At 49.5% G+C, this 19,132-nt stretch overlaps 1 protein-coding gene and 1 pseudogene across 1 annotated transcript; both read left to right on the top strand.

The window, feature by feature from the left end:
* Positions 1-5,426: 5,426 nt before the first annotated feature.
* DDRGK1 (DDRGK domain containing 1) lies at positions 5,427-16,688 on the top strand. The gene is made up of 9 exons (XM_006096403.3): positions 5,427-5,584; positions 6,968-7,159; positions 8,344-8,456; positions 8,685-8,786; positions 11,905-12,027; positions 12,384-12,422; positions 15,283-15,339; positions 15,975-16,023; positions 16,388-16,688. The coding sequence occupies exons 1-9, from the start codon at positions 5,494-5,496 to the stop codon at positions 16,552-16,554; spliced, it is 933 nt and encodes a 310-aa protein (XP_006096465.1). The 5' UTR covers positions 5,427-5,493; the 3' UTR covers positions 16,555-16,688.
* On the top strand, positions 10,367-10,461 carry LOC111827522 (annotated as a pseudogene).
* Positions 16,689-19,132: the final 2,444 nt, after the last annotated feature.

Genomic DNA, 19,132 nt, shown 5'->3' with positions numbered 1-19,132 from the left:
GCCAACGCTCCATCCACTGAGCCAAACTAGCTAGGGCTGGATGAGTTATTTTGCTTAATGTTAATGACCTCTGACAATCGCGATTTTTTTTTTTAGGCCCCAGAATTTGTCCTTAGGGAATATTTAAAAATCCTTGCTCTCTAAAAACTTTGCTCAATGATCATAACATTAGTATTGCACTAAAGTACATTGCTGTGTTCCGGGGCAGGTCCTGAAGTTTCTGAGGCAGTACTATTTACACAATGTGAATTGTGAAGCTCCATGGAATTGATCTGGAAAGTAGTGGGTTAGATTCAGGTAGTGGGTAGCCCTCCCTCTATGTCATCTATCTTCCTTCTTCATGAAGTCCTAGAGCAGTGGCTCTCAACCTTCCTAATGCCTCGACCCTTTAATACAGTTCTTCATGTTGTGGTGACCCCCAACCATAAAATTATTTTCGTTGCTACTTCATAACTGTAATGTTGCTACTGTTATGAATCGTAATGTAAATATCTGATATGCAGGATGTATTTTCATTGTTACAAATTGAACATAATTAAAGCATAGTGATTAATCACAAAAACAATATGTAATTATATATGTGTTTTCCGATGGTCTTAGGCGACTCCTGTGAAAGGGTCGTTCGACCCCCAAAGGGGTCGAGACCCACAGGTTGGCGACCCACAGGTTGAGAACCGCTGTCCTAGCGGTTTCCCTGATCAAAGCTGACCTCCTGGCTGTTGAAAACTTAGGCTAAGAGGAGCTCGCCAGGGCCTGGGTACATACACCTTGTGTACTACAGACAAGCACCATGTGCTGTGTCAGTGCAAGGACCCGGGGAGTGCTGGATGTTAGAGAACCACCTTGGTTGGGGAGGCTGATCCGTCCCAGCAAGCTGTAGGAGCTCACAAAGGGTTAATGAGCAGGGAATATTGTGAGTGGATATTCACTTTAGATAGACCTCACTCTACATCTGAAGGCTTTGGAGCTCAAGAGTTTGGGGAGAGAGAGGAGATATATGAATACAAAAAAAATTGTATACAAAAGTTTGTGTATGTATGATCTTTATTCAGACTCTTGGTTGCAAGGGTCAGAAAACCCGCTTAGGCAAAACAAAACAAAAAAGAAATGTATTGATTGGTTCACTTAACTGATGAGTCTACCTATAAAGAGACAGTCAAAGTGCTTAGTTGCTCTGAACAGAAAGGGAGGAGAGCCCTGGCCAGGTAGCTCAGTTCGTAAGAGTGTTGTCCTGATAAGCCAAGGTTGTGGGTCCAATCCCTGGTCAGGACACATAAAAGAAGCAACCAATAAATCAGTAAAGCTGAAAAAGAAAAAGAAAGATAACCCGTCAATCATTCATTCATTAGATCATGCTAGAATTACAATGTGTGAATTTTTACCCCCTTTAACAAGGAATATGACTAGAAATCTCTTTAGAATTGCACTCCCCTCGATTGGGGAAATCCAGTTAAGCAAAGAAGGACGATTCTTGCCCTCAAAAGAGCTTGTCGGGTCCTATCAGTTCTACCTCTGAAATAGTTCTTGAACCAGTCCCCTCCTTTTCACCCCCACTGCTACTGTCATGAGTCCAATGCTGTTCTGAACCAGGAAGATAGCTCTCCCTGCCATTTTCCACCCCTCCTGTCTGCCCACAAATCTTAAGAGACATGATTGGGGTCCAGGACTCACCTGAGAACTGCAAATGAAAGCTATAAACATACCTAGTTGAGGCAACAAGGAAGGGTTATCTCCATTGACAGTTTGTTGTTTTGCCCTTCCAGGCAACTTCTAAGCACATGCAAATTATGAAAATTTTTAGTCTTAATTTTTACTTTTTAATAAAACTTTTTATTGTGGAAAATTTCACATATAAAAATGTCAAACTTACAAAACAGGAGGAAAAAGTAGTGTAACGAGCCCCTATATACCCATCACCCAACTTTAACAATTGTCAACATTAGCTTTTTTAAAAAAATATATTTCTTTATTGATTTCAGAGAGAAAGGGAGAAGGAGAGAGAGATAGAAACATCAATGATGAGAGAGAATCATTGATCGGCTGCCTCCTGCACACCCACCACTGGGGATCGAGCCCGAAACCCAGGCATGTGCCCTTGGCCGGAACCGAACCCGGGACCCCTCAGTCCACAGGCTGACGCTTTATCCATTGAGCCAAGCCGGCTAGGGCAACATTAGCTTTTTAAAAAATATATTTTTTATTGATTTCAGAGAGGAAGAGATAGAAACAGCAATGATGAATCATTGATCGGCTGCCGCCTGCACGCCCCCTACTGGGGATCGAGCCTGGAAACTGAATCCAACCTTGACCTCCTGATTCAACCACTGAGCCATGCCAGCTGGGCAACATTAGCTATTTTTTAAAAAAATATATTTTATTGAATTTTTACAGAGAAGAAGGGAGAGGGATAGAGAGTTAGAAACATCGATGAGAGAGATGGATCAACTGCCTCCTGCACAGCCCCCAGTAGGGATGTGCCTGCAACCAAGGTACATGCCCTTGACCGGAATCGAACCTGGGTGGGACCCTTGAGTCCGCAGGCCGACGCTCTATCCACTGAGCCAAACCTGTTCGGCAACATTAGCTATTTTTATTAAACCTCTCCTGCCCGTTTTGCTTGTTTAAATTTTAATTTTAAAATGTAAATTATGAAATATTCCAAACTTACAGAATATGATAAAATTGATGCTCAAGACTCCACCGTTCCAATTTAACAATGTGGTATTGTTTAGTACTTTTAAAACATACATAGCCCTGGCTGGCATGTTCAGTGGTTAGAGACTTGGCCTGTGTACTGAGCTCTCAATTCCTGATCATGGGCATAAGGGCATATACCTGTGTTGCAGGTCTGATCCCTGCTCTCCCCCCCTCCTTCCCCCCATCCCAGCAAGGGGCATGTGGGAGGCAACCAATCGATGTGTCTCTGTCACATTGGTATTTCTCTCTCTGTTTTTTCCCTTCTCCCTCCCCCCTGTCTTCTACTCTCTCTAAAAAAAAAAAAAAAAAAAAAAAAAATCAGTGGAAAAAATATCCTCAGGTAAGGATTAAAAAAAAAAATACACAAATGTTGTTACATTGCACATAACCATTTGCAATAATTTCCACTTATCAGATGTTAACATGTCATATTTTTTCAAATCTACCACCACCAATAACACATACATACCATTGGTCCTGGGATCTTTATGATATCACACACACAAAAGATTTCATACTACTTTAATAACAAATTCCCAGAACTTATTTGCTTTCTAAAAAAATCTCGAGATTACATCCTGTCCCTAGTTTTTTGGAGTAAGCACCTTTAATACAGGAGCTAAGATAGGAGAGAAGAGGATTTTTTTGCATTCTTAGGCCTTGATTTTCTTCAGCTAGAACTCCAGCTCCTTGCCCTTGAACACGTAACCATCTGCTCAGCCTCGTTGGTCTGGTCTTGAAGCGATGCACGCAAGAAACCTGACCTGCCTGGCTGGGCGTGGCTCGTGGTTGAACGTCAACCTATGAACCAGGTTCAATTCCCAATGCTTGGGTTGCAGGCTTGATCCCTGGTAGGAGGCATGCAGGAGGCAGCCGATCAATGATTCTCTCTCATCATTGATGTTTCTCTCTCCCCTTCTCCCTTCCTTTCTGAAATCAATAAAAATATATATTAAAAAAAAGAAGCTTGCCTGCTGGAACTGCTCTTCTAGAAGGCTACTGATTTTGGCATTCTTTTCCCCTTCATCATCATATTTCTTCTGACTTATTTTTGTTGTTGTTAATCCTCACCCAAGATATTTGTCCATTGATTTTTAGGGAGAGTAGAAGAGAGAGGGGAAGACAAAGAGAAACATCCATGTGAGAGAAACACATCAATTGGTTGCCTCCCACAGGAGCCCGGGCCAGGGCCTGAGCCAAACTGTCTAGGGCTTGACTTTTGATTTGTTTGTTTGTTTAAAATCTCTTCCTCCTCACAAGTCAGCTTGGCCCCCCTCTTGCAGCCCAGGGGGCAGTGCATTGTGGGACTGGTACTACTGTCAGTAGGGTGTGCTGTCAATGAGCATGATGCAGTGTTTTACAGGAGTCTTGGTACAGACCATTTTGTTGTTGGGTGCATTGTAGACAACATCAATAATCCTTGTTTTGTGCCCACAGCACTCTGAGACCCAGGAGAAGTTGCCCATGCCCAGCTTCAAGGCATGGTACTTCTTGTTGCCTCCCCCTCCCACAGACTGAATGTATGTGAGGGTGGTGGGGGGGGATCTTAGTGTTGGCAGCAGGATGTCCTAGCTCATATTTTTGCTTCTTGTGGTAGGGATTTCTCTTGTGCCCAGTCTTGTGGCACTTATGCCAGTTGTCCTGAGAGATGGCTTGGTGCCTGCTGGAAAGAGCCTGTCCCCAGTTGTGTTTTTTTCCTTAAATCTTTAAATAATGTATTGATTTAGAGAGAAAGAAAGGAAGGGAGAGAGAGAGAGAGAGAGAGAGAGAGAGAGAGAGAGAGAGAGAGAGAGAGAGAGAGGAAGAGAGAGAGAGAGAGAAGGAGAAACATCGATTTGTTGTTCCACTTATTTATTCATTCATCAGTTGATTCTTACATGTGCTCTGGTCAGGGATTGAACCCACAACGTTGGTGTATTGGATCAATGTTCTGAGTTATCAGGCCAGAGCCCCCAGTTGTTTTTTTAAACAACTTTATCAAGATATAACTTGTCCCATTTTCTCTATAAATTGTTAAGAATTAAAGGGAAATTTAAATTCCTGTGGGTGTTTAATTTCCAAGAGTTCACTATGGAAAACTGGATCACTATTTTTTGTACAACTTAATAAAGCTAATTTTATTTAAAAATAGGTCTACAATTGGAAGGTCTGAGTACAAAAGTATATCGTTATTTAAATGGAAGATTTGGTCTCTCCCCGTCACCCTTTCAACGAAATCAAATGTTACAGATACAGGCACAGTTCTGCCTTTAATCTCACCCATCTTCTTCCCTCCCCAAAGGTAATCGCCATGCTGAAGTTCGTATGTATTATCCTAAATATGTTTTTGTACTTTTTCCACATAGTATGTTTCCATAAACACTATATGGTATTGTTTAGTGCTTTAAAAACATATATTAATGTTATCACACTGCACATTACGTTTGCAGTAATTTCCACTTAACCTTTTTTATGCCCCCCAAATTTATTTATCTATCTATCTATCTATCTATCTATCTTACTGTGGCATACAACCCGTCTATCTATCTATCTTACTGTGGCATACAACGAGGATAATAATAACCAGCACTTTTGGAGCCCTTACGAAATATCAGGCACTACTCCAAGCACCTTTTCAAAATTCATTTTAAAATAAAAAATTACGGTCTCTAGGTGAAACTTGCGGCCTGAGCGGGGACCAGAGTGGTGGGCGGGGTCTAGGATGGGGAGGGGCGGGGCCATGTGGGCGTTGGGCGGGGCCTGGGAGATCCCGGGCCTCCGGGTGGACGCGCTAGCCCCACGCAGGAAGCCGTTGACATGGTGGCCGCCGTGGTGTACCTGGTGGCGGCGGCTCTGCTGGACGTCCTTATCTTCTTCCTGACTCGCAGACAAGGCGGAGCAGCAGCAGGTAGAGATGTCGCCGCGCCAGGGCCCGGGGGGGGCCGCCCCCTTTCCGGCTTCCAAGAAGCCTGGGCTGAAGCCGTCGCGCCGCGGCTCCCTCGGCATGCGCCTGCAACGCCCGGCGGGGCTGACGAGCTTCTCGGCGGCCGCAGCGCCCGCCCGCGCCCGGCTGCTCCTGCGCTAACGTAGACTTACGCGATCCGCTAGGAACCGCGGTGCTGGAACCCGCGGGCTGGATAGCGGCGTCCTACACGGTTCTCCCGGGCCCAGGCACTCCAGACCTACTGGCCCAGAGGGGCTGGGCCCCGGAGGAGAGGCCGCAGGAGTCCCCCCCACCCCCCCAAAGCTGGCTCCGGAGTGGGTGCCAAGAAGTGGGCGCCTGAGTGTTTCCTGCCTACCCACCAGCTGGAGAGAGCACGAGGCGACTCAGAGAACTGCCTGGAATGAAGCTCTCTCTTTTCCCTCTCAAAAAGACACCCATGCACCCTCCTCCCTGTTCTGCACTCCGATCCGAAGATCATGTCATGCATCGTCCAGGGCATAGAACAGACACACCGTCATTCCTCACCCCACCTCTTGTCCGCATATGGCTTTGTGTATAATGTCTCTCCCCTTCTCTGGCCCACAAGCTGCTCGGAGCACCTGCATGCTCCAGGGGCAGGGGAGAGAAGCTGAGGTAAGCAGATAGCCAACAGATCTTCCTGGGAGGAAAGACAGCCCCCCGGTGGGCTCTCTGGTTGAGATGCCAGATAAAACCATGGCGTTTAGGAGGTGTTATGCAAGAAATAAATGCAGTCCTGGCCCTAACCGGTTTGGCTCAGTGGATAGAGCGTCGGTCTGCAGACTGAAGGGTCCCAGGTTCGATTCCGGTCAAGGGCATGTACCTTAGTTGCGGGCACATCCCCAGTAGGGGGTTTGCAGGAGGCAGCTGATGGATGTTTCTCTCTCATCAATGTTTCTAACTCTCTACCCCTCTCCCTTCCTCTCTGTAAAAAATCAATAAAATATATTTATAAATAAATACATGCAGCCCTGCAGAGGGCATGCGGGTGAGCTCTGGATGGGTTCAGGTGGTTTCCCTGGGGGAGCTAGAGCTTCAGCCCCATCTTGCTCCATCAGGGTGATAAACTGATGTGCCAGCTGGAAAGGTGGAACCTTGAGGGGAAAGGTATTAACACAGGCAAGAGGCAAAGGGTGATCTTGCTCATAGGACCAAGGTGTGGGTCTGGGTTGTAAATGTCTCAGTGGTCTGAAAAGGTGGGATTGGTGCTCTGGGTTTTAGGAGCCTGGAGGAAGTTGAGTTGAGGGGGATGAGACTTTTGGGATGTTGCTCCCCTGCCATCAGGGGGGTTGGGCTGCCGACAGCGTTATGGTTCCTCTCTTCCTACAGCCAACCAAGAACCAGTGCACAATGGAGAAGAGACAGTAATAGCAGGCCGAGTGGCCCAGCCCGAGGAGCAGAGGGCTGGGGCTAGACCCCGGCGCCGCAGGGACCTGGGCAGCCGCCTGCAGGCCCAGCGTCAAGCCCAACGGGCGGCCAGGTTGGAGGTGGATGAGAATGAGGATGAGGCTGTCATCCCAGGTGAGTGGGGCCACAGCCTGTAGGGGAAGGAAATGGTTCAGGGGAAGAGAGGGCTCTAAAAGCTGGGTAGAAGGATAGGATGTGGAGCCAGTGTGGGAGGGATGTCTGGGAGCCATAGGATGTTGGCCTTCAGTCCTAGGGACCAGAAGTTCTGGATCCTGACCCTTATTTCATTGGGCCAACCCCCTTTTCCTTCGCCGTGGTTCTCAGTGTCCAAGCAGGAGGGCAGGGATCTTTAGATTGACCACAAGAGCTTCTCAGCCCACTCCTTATATTCCAGCACCCTTCCTGGTGTGGGCATATTCTTTCCCCGAGGGGCTCACCCCAGAGCCGGAGTTCCTGGCTAAGAGCTTCTGCAGTTCCTGGAGTGGAGTCGCCCATAACCTGAGAAGAGTTTGAGGACAGAAATATTCTTTTGACAGGAGCCTCTATATCCCTGGTGCTGGGAGACCAACAGAAAGCCCTTAGGATTATGTAAAAGAATATCCCTTTCCAGTGCTCTATAGCTGGCTTGAGACTGAGGAGGAAGCATTTGGGGCTTTTGCCCTTGTACCTTTGGAAATTAGCCACTTTAGTTGCACCATGCCTTCTGTCTCAGACTTGGAGTCAAACATCCTTGCTACTCAGGAACCAGCGGGCCTTTAACTTTCAGAGCCTTTGGCCCTGGGGTAATCCTGGGGTTTGGGCTGTCTTTTTGCTTTGGATCTGGTGGGTCAAAGGGATAACCCTGGCCAGGGGCTGAGCCCAGAACCCTCAGCAGTTCTGATTACAGTGAAGATGATTTGAGACTTGAGATGGGAGGGAGAGGGGATGGGGATAAATTTCCCCTGGGACACCCATCCCTGGAGCTTTGGCTCAGAGACAGAAAACAGAGAACTGCAAACCCAGACAGTCCTGCCTGTGATTTGCAGGCATTCAGATATTGGAACCTGGTGCCTCCCTCTATGGTTATGCAGCATCTAAAGTTATCTCTTCCCTTGCTCTCTGGTCCCCACACCCTACCATCACCCCTAATACGCGTACACCTGGAGTTTAAATTTCTGCATTCATGGCAGATGCCTCTGGAGGGCAGAGCTGGGCTAGTGACTTGCAGGTGGGTGAAAGGGACAGGGACAAGGGGTGGGGTGGATCCATCATCAGTCCTCTCTAGCCAGGACCTGAAGTGTCTCTCTAACCACGCTTAGCCCATGAGGAAGAAGACAGTGAGAAGCCCGTGGAAACTCACCTGTCAGGGAAAATTGGAGCCAAGAAACTACGGAAACTGGAGGAGAAACAAGCACGAAAAGCCCAGCGAGAGGCAAGCAGGAGGGGTGGGGTGCAGCTCTGGGAAGCGGGAATGGGCCCTATAGTGGACCCTCCCTTTGAGGATCTTTGCATACTGGGCTGGTGTTTGCTGCTTGCCGGCTTTGTCTCCTGCAGCCTCGGTCTGTGGCCTGGCCCAGGCATTGTCTGCCCTGGCCTGTTTGGGAGTTGGGCAACCTTTAGCCGGGGTTGGGGATGTGCCCCTATGAAGACCTTTCTCCAGGCAGAGGAAGCTGAGCGTGAGGAGCGGAAACGCCTTGAGTCCCAGCGTGAGGCAGAGTGGAAGAAGGAGGAGGAGCGGCTTCGGCTGGAGGAGAAACAGAAGGTGAGGCCAACCCCAAATCCTGACTCTGACACCTGACTAGGCAGCCTTGTTTCCCATGCAGCTCCCCAACTCCTCCAACCCAGAAGATGGGCCATAGACCAGGTGCAGGGGCAGGCCCGGGTTTGCTTGGGCCCTGGGTCTATGTGAAGCTACTGCTGAAAAGCAGAGCCTGAGATGGGAATTTTTATGCCTGTGTTGTATCGTCATACCTGGAATACTTGAAGAACATCGAGGTGGTGAGAGTGGCTAGAGCAGGGTAAGCAAGGAGAGGGGTCAAAGAGGTAAGGGTGGGGGGGGTTGTCTAGATCCTGAGGGCCTTGAGGCTGTTACAGGTCACTGTGAGAGCCAGATCCTGTTTAGGGCCTGGCATAGAAGAGATGCTCAGGGATGAGGGCCACAGCAATAAAGGTTGTTAGTGACCATTTGTTTGCCAGATGCTTTCTTCCTTCTGAGAACCAGGTACCCAAGAAAGGGAATATCACAACGATGTGATGTGATACAGGGTAAGAGCCAGGGCTGCCCCAGCTGGGAAGACCCCATAGCTTTGTGCCTTCAGGCTCTGACGGGCCTCATTGTTCAGGATGGCAGAAAGCCTGGCTGTGGGTGCTGTAGTGAGGGGAAGGGACCAGAACACAGCAGAGGGAGGCATTAGCATGAGGGTGTTTTCACCTTTGTAAGTATTGACTCTGGCTAATGCACCTTCAATATCCTGGGGCTCTTCTCTCGCTCACTCAGTTTCCCTGTTATTGACATCTTACCTATCATGGCATATTTCTCACAACTAATATGGATGCATTATTACTAACTAAACCCCACGCATTATTCAGATTTTATTAGTTTCCCCCCAGTATCCTTTTTCGTTTCCAGGATCATATCCAAAAGACCACGTTACACTTGGTTGTCATGTCTTCTTAGGCTCTTCTGGGTTGTGACAGTTTTTCAGACTTCCCTTGCTTTTGATTAACTTGATTGTTTGAAGAGGGCTGGGGAAGTATTTTGTACAGTGTTCCTCAATTTGCATTTGGCTGATGTTTTTCTCATGGTTAGACTGAGTTTATGGGTTTCTGGCAGGAAGACCACAGGCGAAGTGCCATCTTCAACACAACATATCAGTGGTACATGTTATCAACTTGACGGGTCACTAGTGATGTTAACCTAGATCACCTGGCTGGGGTTTTGTCAAATTTCTCCACTGTAGCCCAACCGCTGTGTCTCAGTAGTTGAGCGTTGACTCATGAAACGAGGTCACGGGTTCAATTCCCGGTCAGGGCACATTCCCAGTAGCGGGTGTGCAGGAGGCAGCCAATCAATGATGCTTCTCTCGCATCGATGTTCCTATCCCTCTCTCCCTCTCCCTTGCTCTCTCTCTAAAAATCAATAAAAACATTTTTTTAAAAAAGATGGAAAGCTCTTAGGGAGAATTAGAATTTAAGAAACTAAATTTCTCCCCTGTAATGTTACTCTTTCCTTCCCATACTTCTTCGTAAACAAGTCCCTGTGCAAAAGCCACCCTTAAGGGGTGGGGATTTATGCCCAGCCTTGTTTAGAGAGCATCTACAAAAAGCATTCGGGGTGCTCGCTTCGGCAACACATGTACTACTAGTAAATTGGAATGATACAGAGAAGATTAGCAAGGATGACACGCAAATTCGTGAAGCGTTTCTTCCATAGTTTTTTAAAAAGTATTTGGAATTCTTTTGTAAGGGAGATTTATCTTTTCTTCTCTGTTTATATACTCAACTGTTTATTTTTACCTACATGGACTTATGACTATTTATTTTGTACTTTGTCTTGTAATCCAGTACTATTTTACCTATTTTGTTGCTGCGATTGTTCCAATGTTGGCCATTCTTTCAGTTGGCTGCTGTGTGCCTTTGACATACTCTCACTGTTTTCTTACTTGGGGCACTGCAAGGTGCTCCAGGCTCATCAGGATATTCCCTGTCCCCACTTGAGCTTTGCGTTTAGAAAAGATCTTTCCGAGAGCTCTAGGAAATGGATTAGGTTGGGGGGAGGTTGTTGTACGAGGTGATGGTGATGATGGATGGACTGAGATGCTTTCTGGAAGTTAAAAAAAGAAGTGGAGATGGGGCCTCATTTCTGACTGGGGCCACTGGCCAGAGGACTGTGTGACTCACTGAGCCAGGGACTCAGGAGGAGGATCAGACGTGTGGGGAATAGATCACAGGGTCCTTCTAGAACTGGTTCTCAACCTTCCTAATGCCGCGACCCTTTAATACAGTTCCTCATGTTGTGGTGACCCCAACCATAAAATTATTTTCGTTGCTACTTCATAACTGTAATTTTGCTACTGTTATGAATCGTAATGTAAATATCTGATATGCAGGATGTATTTAGGCGACCCCTGTGAAAGGGTTGTTCGACCCCCAAAGGGTTCGAGACCCACAGGTTGAGAACCGCTGTTCTAGAACATAATTCAATTTGAGGTGCCTGTGTGACAGCCCAATGAGTGTGTCATGTGGGCAGTCATGTGCTTGGGAGTAGAGATTTGGGCAGGGATACAACTGTGGCAGCCACTGGCAAGAAAATGGTTATTGATGCTGTGGGCATGGAGAAAGAATGGAAGAGGGAGGAGGTGGAAAGAACGGCCGGAGGAGCAGGAGGAAGTACAGGAGAGGAAGGGTCTGGAAGCCACGGGAAGAAAGAGGGAGAGGTCAGCTCTGCCCAATACCACCGAGAAGACAGGACTGGGAGGCTGATGGTTGTCCTTTGGATTTGGTGGGATTAAGAGCATGGGCGAGATGGTAGCAGTTGTTTCAGAGGAGCTGGGTACACAGAAGCCAGATAGAGTGGGCTGGAGTGTGAGTGGATGGTGAGGATATGAAGCTTTAGGTGCTTGTTTGAACATGACAGGAAAGAGAGAGGGAGAGAGTGATTGGAGAATATTGTGGGAGGGGTCATAGAACTATGAGAAGAGGGGCCTCTGCCTTCTGTGCAACATGGGGGCGGGAGGGATCGGGGTCTTGAAGGAGCTCTGTCCCTAAGAAAGGGTTGAGCTGTATGACCTGGTGCCCTGTGGGGGCAGCAAGGACCAGAACAGGGATGGGGTGGGCACCTGTGCCCAAATACCTGACTCTTGCCCACTCTGTGTCCACAGGAGGAGGAGGAGAGGAAAGCCCGGGAGGAGCAGGCCCAGCGGGAGCATGAGGAGTACCTGAAACTGAAGGAGGCCTTCGTGGTGGAGGAGGAGGGCGTGAGCGAGACCATGACTGAGGAACAGGTGGGCCTGCCACTCCTTCGAAACCCTCCCTCCACCCACCAAAGCAGGCCTGGCCATCGCATCCCAGACACCCTGCTGCTCCTCACCTGCCTCCCCAGATAGGCAGTGAGGATGGGTGGGCATGGTGACCAGCAGGCTCTAGCAGCGAGAGGCCTTGTCCTCAGGAGAGGTGGTGCTTCCAAAACCCTCATTGTGGGAGGCTGTGCTGCTGGCGAAGGTGGTGGCACATGCAGGTGGTTGGGCAGGCACACAAGCAAGCACATGGGCAGGTGGCACTCAGGTGGGCAGGTGGGCAAGCATAGACCCCTGCAGCCTCTGCAAGGGCGACACTCACTCTGGTTTCTCTGGTCCTTTAGTCCCACAGCTTCCTGACAGAGTTCATCAACTACATCAAGGTAAGAAGCCACCTGCCATGTGTGTGTGTGTGTGTGTGTGTGTGTGTGTGTGTGAGAGAGAGAGAGAGAGAGAGAGAGAGAGAGAGAGAGAGAGGTGTGTGTGTTCTCAAGGCCCAGAGGGAACAGATCCGAGTGGGGCTGTAGGAGTTTCAAGCTCATGCAGGTGTGGGCAGTAGGACTGAGAGGGGCTGAGCTGCCAGGGTCCCGGCCAGGAGTGTCTCTTCTCTGACCCCGAAGGTGGAGAAGGATCTGGGTCTGTGTGGGAGGCATGAGCCTTTGATTGCTTCCTCACACTCAGGGTTTGACAGTTTCCCTGCTCTTCAGACCCGGTGCTCAGTGAGTCACTGTATTTTCAGGTGTCTTCACATGTGTTTTCTGTCAGTTCTGTCACCCAGAGTCTCCACTGCCATGTGTTCCTGACCTGGAACTTGGGTCTTGGGGGTGGGGGTGGAAATGATGCTGCTTCCTTTGGGATCTAGGGTGGGTGGCAGGTGTGTCCCCTTCTATGCACAGGCCGCCCAGGTGCTGCTCTGGGTTGCATAAGCGTAAGCACTGTCCTGCTTTGCTGCTAAGCAACTTCTCCTCTCCCGCGAAGGATGCGAGAGGTTTTCAAGAGCAGCTCAGAGGAGCAGAGGCGGCTGAGGGATGGAGTGCAGAGGGAGCGGGGGTGGGGGTGGGACTAGGGGGTGCCAAGGAACCAGGGCTTGCATAATCCTCCCCCACCTCCTGAAAGAGAGCAGGGTTTAGATGCCTCCCAGCAGCTAGGGGCTGGGCTCACAGCCTGGGGGCCGGTGTTTCCCAAGAGGGAGAAAGCTCCCTCAGGCTGTGCCCGTTCCCCTCCGATGGAGCCCATTCTCCACCCTGGCACCCATGAGTGAGGGCTGCAGCCTGGGCAGGACATCTCTCACACTTCCTGCTGCCGTTTGGAGCTTTCTGTCCCCATCTACCCAGTGGGCAGCACCATGGCCCTGTGTCCTTCCTCCAGGAAGCCCTCCGTCAGCTTTAGCTCCCCCTGTCCTCTACAGAGACCTGAGAAAAGGCCCAGGCAGTTCCAGCCCTCACTTTCCATGGCTCCGGAGGAACCATTTTCTGGTGGATCTCCAAGCTCTTCTGGACCTTAGAGGTCTTTCCAGCCTGTGCTGATTTTCCCAGAGATTCTGTCTGCAGGGAAAAGGAGGCCATTCAAAATCCAGCCCCCCCACCCCTCCTCCCGGCTCCCAGAGGGTGAGCCCTGTTAGTGTCTCAGAACTGGTGGCACATTATTGTGCCAGCATAGTTATGTGAGGCGTAGGTCTGACTGGTTTTTGTCAATCGGTCCATTCTCCTTTCTGATCAGGGCTAGGTTTTTTGTTGGTTTATTTTTCCAAGCTGATTTTTGGCCCCAGCACCTCAGGGACCACCTGGGTGACTTTGTGTTCCCACTCTGAGAACCCAGCACCCACCCCCTGCTTTGTAGGTAGAGGCCAGCTGGCCAGGTCACCTTGTGCTTGCCCGTTTCCTGTCCAACTGCCGCTCGCTTGCCTCCCTGCTTGCACATGCAGTTTGGCATTTAGAACAGTCACATGCCATCTCAGCCCGGGAGGTGTCACTGTGTCACTCCTCCCCCAGCTCAATTGCTATGAAAGAATCACGGAAACATACAAGGCTGCCTTCTCTAGCATCATATGCTGTCTGTTTGTGGGGGAGGCAGGGGCAGATGCATGTGTAGGACCCAGCAGTGGACTCTCAGCCACACGCCCCCCACAGAACTAAAGGCTCTGCTGAGGGTTTGAGGGAAGCATGTGGAACATGGCATGTGTGGAAAGCACTGAGAATGTTAGCAAGAGTTATTTTAAGGGTGGGCCCAGTGCCTCAAACAGTGTGAAGAGGATGGTGAGAAGAAGTGTGGGGGTCTCTGGGCATACGGGGGGTAAGCAAAGGCAAGGTGGGAATGAGCCATACTGCCTCCACTGAGACCCCTGCTTGCTGCGCCCTTTTATCTGCTTTCTCCTTGTCCAGATTCTGTGTGTGTGTGTGTGTGTGTGTGTGTGTGTGTGTGTGTGTGTCCAGATTCTTGCCTGTCTCCCCTGTCCGTCTGAGTTCAATGTTTTGGTCACCATTGTATTTCCCACACCTTCTCAGTGTGTTGTCCTGGCAGGTCCTCAGCAAATAGTCCTGGAAATAGTTTTTTTTAAACAGCTTTTGGTTGAGTCTGGCCGGTATGGCTCAGTTGGTTGAGCATCGTCCTGTGCACTGATAGGTCACCGGTTCCATTGCAGTCAGGGCACATACCTGGGTTGCAGGCTCGATTCCCAGTAGGGGGCTTGCAGGAGGCAGCCAATCCATGTTTCTATCTCTCTCTCCTCCCTTCCTCTCTCTCTAAAATCAATAAAAACATATTTTTTAAAAATTAAAATCGTTTTTGGTGACTGTCACCCCATCCCTTCATCTTATGGTGCTTCCCCTTCCAACCTGTCTGTGATGTTAAAAACGATACAGCTGGCACAGATAAGCTGCACGTGACTCCCCACGTGTGTGTGTGTGTGTGTGTGTGTGTGTGTGTGTGTGTTTGTGTGTGTGTGTGTGTCTCAGTGTGGTGCCCAGTCCAGGATGGAGCCTGTGGGCCAGGTGGTAGTTTTAGGCAGATACCTCTCCACAAGCAGGGGAAGGGGAGAGCTTATGAGTGTGTGTGTCTCTGTGTATGCATGGTTGGGAGAGTGTGTGAGTGAGTGTGTGAGGTGATTACGGCTCTTCCACAGGAATCTACTAGAATACAGTTACCCAGGCACCCAAAGCAGATCAGATCAGAATGCAAACCTCAGTTTGTGTTGAGAGGGATTTGCCCACTGAGCCTCCCTCCTTTTACTCTCTCTCTTTGTAGCAGTCCAAGGTTGTGCTCTTGGAAGATCTGGCTTCCCAGGTGGGCCTGCGGACTCAGGTAAGCCCTGGAAGATGGCCTGCTATGTGGAGTGTGGCTGTCAGAGGGCCTGCTCTAAAGATGGAGAGTCTTGTTGCCCCCTCTACCCTGCCCCAACCAGGAGGGAGTAGAGAGGAGAACTCTCTTGGCACCCCAAGAATCCTGCGGGGGTTTTGGTGTGTGTGTGTGTGTGTGTGTGTTTATGTTTTCAAATATATTTTTATCTTATGAATGAGGAGTCACATTCTGTTTAAATATCAAAGGGGCATTTTTCCAAGCTAGAACCCTGCCTTTCTGCTAGATGGAAGAACAGGCAGAGAAGAAAAGAATAAAGTCCTATCACTCCAGCAGCCCCTGTAACTGAAGCAGCCCAAGTCTAGTTACCTTGACAACTCTTGCAAACAGGCTGTACCAGCCTTCATGGCCACATGTCACCACTGCTCCTCTCCTGGTTGGAAAAGTGCCTCTCTTGGGGTCGTGCAGGGCCCCAGCCTCTTCTTCCCTGATACCCTCCAGAGAAGCAGAGTCACATTGGATGGCGGAGCAGCCATGAGAGTGGGGAGGAGGAGATTTGGCTGTGGTGGCAGGGAGGTTGCAGGTGCCTTTTCTGGGGATGGCAGCACCCGTCTCTACTCTGAGAATTGTTCTCCTCACAGGACACCATAAACCGCATTCAGGACCTGCTGGCTGAGGGGACTCTGACAGGTGAGAGGATGAGAATCAATCACTACAGGCCTTGGCTTTGGGGAGTGTCTAACCACAGGGGGCTCCAGGTACTTGTTGTAGAGGCAGAATCATAACCGAGGGCGGGGGAACGGTGTGCAATGATGGACACTGAGCAGGGGACACTGTTAGAAGGAGGATGTGCCACCCAGGGATGGCTCAGGGTACCAGGACAGGCAAGGAAGCCTGATTTGATTCCTAGCCAGGATTGGATGCAGCCAGGAAAGGCTGGGCAGGCAGGCAGGCCTGGAGGGCTTGGAGCCAGTTATGAAGGGGTGGGAGGACAGCTCAGGCCAGATGAGGAGGGCCCAGAAGGCTCAGCCCCACAACCTGTGTGTCCCCACAGGTGTGATTGACGACCGGGGCAAGTTCATCTACATAACCCCAGAGGAACTGGCTGCTGTGGCTAACTTCATCCGACAGCGGGGCCGGGTGTCCATCACTGAGCTTGCTCAGGCCAGCAACTCCCTCATCGCCTGGGGCCAGGAGCCCCCTACCCAGGCCCCAGCCTGACCTAGGCCTTCCCTCTTGGACTCAGAGCTGGCACGGCCTACCTGACCATACATCTTTATCCCTCTCCACCATCCTGGGGCAGTGATGGAGTGTGGGTAGGCCGTTCTAAATTAAAGGCATGTGAGCACTGCTGAGCGTGGTGTGGCTTGGTGTGGCAGAAGGCCTGGCCTGGGATCCCAAATGAGCAGGTGAAATCTAAGCCTCAGAAAGTACCTGAGGATTGAGGGTGGGAGAGAGGGTGGAGTGTCCTATAGAAGCAAATGGAAGTTCTCTTATTATCAAGCATTCATTCATTCAAAAAGCACACAAAAAACAGTATTTATTGTGTTCCTTCGTATCCTGCAAGCCAAGTTCCCAAGGTCTGGAGAAGATCTTTCTGTTCTTCCCTTCACCCTTCCAAGAGCAAAAGTGAAAAACCTCTTGGGCCACGTCTTCCCTAACTGAGGAGGGAGGTCTCACCATCCTATATAATAAAAGCCTAATATGCAGATCAACCAAATGGTGGAACGACTGGTTGCTATGATGCGCACTGACCACCAGGGGGCAGACACTCAACACAGGAGCTGCCCCCTGGTGGTCAGTGCTCTCCCACAAGGGGAGTGCCACTCAGCCAGGCTCACGGTTGGCAAGCGCAGTGGTGGTGGCGGGAGCCTCTCCTGCCTCCGCAGCAGTGCTAAGGATGTCTGATTGACAGCTGGGAGTGGGCCTAAGCCATCAGTCCGACATCCCCTGAGGGCTCCCGGACTGCAAGAGGGCGCAGGCTGGGCTGAGGGGACACCCCACCCCCAAGTGCACAAATTTCGTGCACTGGGCCTCTGGTTTTTATATGGATTCAGGAGCCCTAAGGAAGGCTGACCCCGGCTGGTGTGGCTCAGTGGTGGAGCATGAACCCATGAACCAGGAGGTCATGATTCGATTTCTGGTCAGGGCACATGCCCAGATTGCCAGCTTGGTCCCCAGTGGGGGCATGCAGGAGGCAGCCGATCAAAGATTCTCTCCCATCATTGATGTTTCTTTCTCTCACCTTCTCCCTTCCTCTCTCTGAAATCAATAAAAACATTTAAAAAATAAATAAAAAGGAAGGAAGCTGAGAGCCCTTAGGAAGAGAGGTAATAAACTGTGCCAAGGAAAGAGTCGTAGGGAACATTAGCCTTTAAGAGGGAGGTCAGGGAGGGCGAGAGGCAGGGCCAGTTGCTTGTGGGGCAGGTGGAGGGAAGAGGAGGACCTGCTTGAGCTGGATAGAATTGTGCCGCGGAGGAGCATTGCCTCATACCGCACATCACATGAATTCAGCTCTACATACTTGACAAGTCTAAATGGTGTGGGTGATTCCACCCACTAGTGGATGTGAGGACCATATGCTCGGGAGTGGGTGTAAGATGGGAGATGTGTGTCTCCTGTAGGGTCAGTCGCTCTAGTTCCTGTGGACTATTCATAGCATGAGTATCCTGCTGTGCTGAGGGTGAGGCATGTGTTTAAATGTGTATTCCTTATGCAAGGTGGCCCTTGAACATAAACCACCTACTTCCTCTGATGCCTGGTGGTGGAGGAGGTAACTTTGTGTTCCAGTCTAGGAGGAAATTATCTGTGGATGGTGATGGGGAGACAGAACATCAGGTTCCAGGGTGGAGCCTTCCTGAGGGCTTGTCAGGGGTGATGTAGACTCATTTGGTATCATAAGCATTAGCTGTAGAACCTAAATTCCAAGTAAAGTGTGACTTTGCTACTTCTGTTAGCAAATAGCACTTGGAGTCACCCGGAGGTAGGAGTCACATGAATTGTTTGGAAGGCCATCTGGGAGCCCACAGTTTAGTAGGAGGGGGAAGGAACAGATAATGCCCCAGCCAACTGAGCTACCTGGCCAGCATGGCCCCTCTTTTATAGTGAGATTATTTTCCCTACATCAGGAAATCTAGACTGTTGATTCCAACCAATCAGATAAGTTTTGATTTTTGTAATTTCCAAATTATAAAATGCTTGTTATGCTGTTCTGGGTACCTAATCTTCATAGCCCAGCCCAACAGGTCTCTTTTGATGCCACTTGCTCCCAGTAGAGTCTAGTCTAGTTCAGTTTGGTTCTATCACAGCTGCTCTTTTTGATGCACCTTCAAGGCCTATTATTGACAAGCCTGTGATTGGAGAGCCATATAAGGCAACTTGTCTTTTCAAAAAATGGTTATTTACAAGATTGGCCATGAGTTGAAAAATTATTAAAGCTGAGTAATGGGTACATAGAGGTTATTCTCATCTATTTTTATACATGTTTAAAATTTCCCATAACAAAAAGCTTAAAAGTAAAACAATGAGCCCTGGATGGCTTCATATATCCTGAATCAAGCTGAGCCTCAGAAAAGGGGCACATGAGGCCACCAGTAGTCACTCCATTCACCCAACAATTTTTTTATTAAAAAATTGATTTTTGAGAAGAAGGGGAAAGAGAGAAATATCAATTTGTTGTTCCAGTTATTTATGCATTCATTGGTTGCTTCCTATATGTGCCCCGAGCAGGGATTGAACCCACAACCTTGGTGTATCTGGATGATGCTCTAACCAACTGAGCTACCTGGCCAGGGCCCAC

Source organism: Myotis lucifugus, unplaced genomic scaffold (genome assembly GCF_000147115.1).
Source record: "Myotis lucifugus unplaced genomic scaffold, Myoluc2.0 scaffold_178, whole genome shotgun sequence".
Classification (NCBI taxonomy): domain Eukaryota; kingdom Metazoa; phylum Chordata; class Mammalia; order Chiroptera; family Vespertilionidae; genus Myotis; species Myotis lucifugus.
Note: the sequence above shows the minus strand (reverse complement) of the source record. Positions and strands in the feature narration are given on the sequence as shown.

Excerpts from the sequence above, each read along its gene's own strand:
- DDRGK1 (XM_006096403.3), top strand. The coding sequence starts at position 5,494 with ATGGTGGCCGCCGTGGTGTACCTGGTGGCGGCGGCTCTGCTGGACGTC. Across the intron at positions 8,457-8,684 it reads CACGAAAAGCCCAGCGAGAG|GCAGAGGAAGCTGAGCGTGA; the intron begins GCAAGCAGGAGG and ends ACCTTTCTCCAG. Across the intron at positions 12,028-12,383 it reads AGACCATGACTGAGGAACAG|TCCCACAGCTTCCTGACAGA; the intron begins GTGGGCCTGCCA and ends CTGGTCCTTTAG.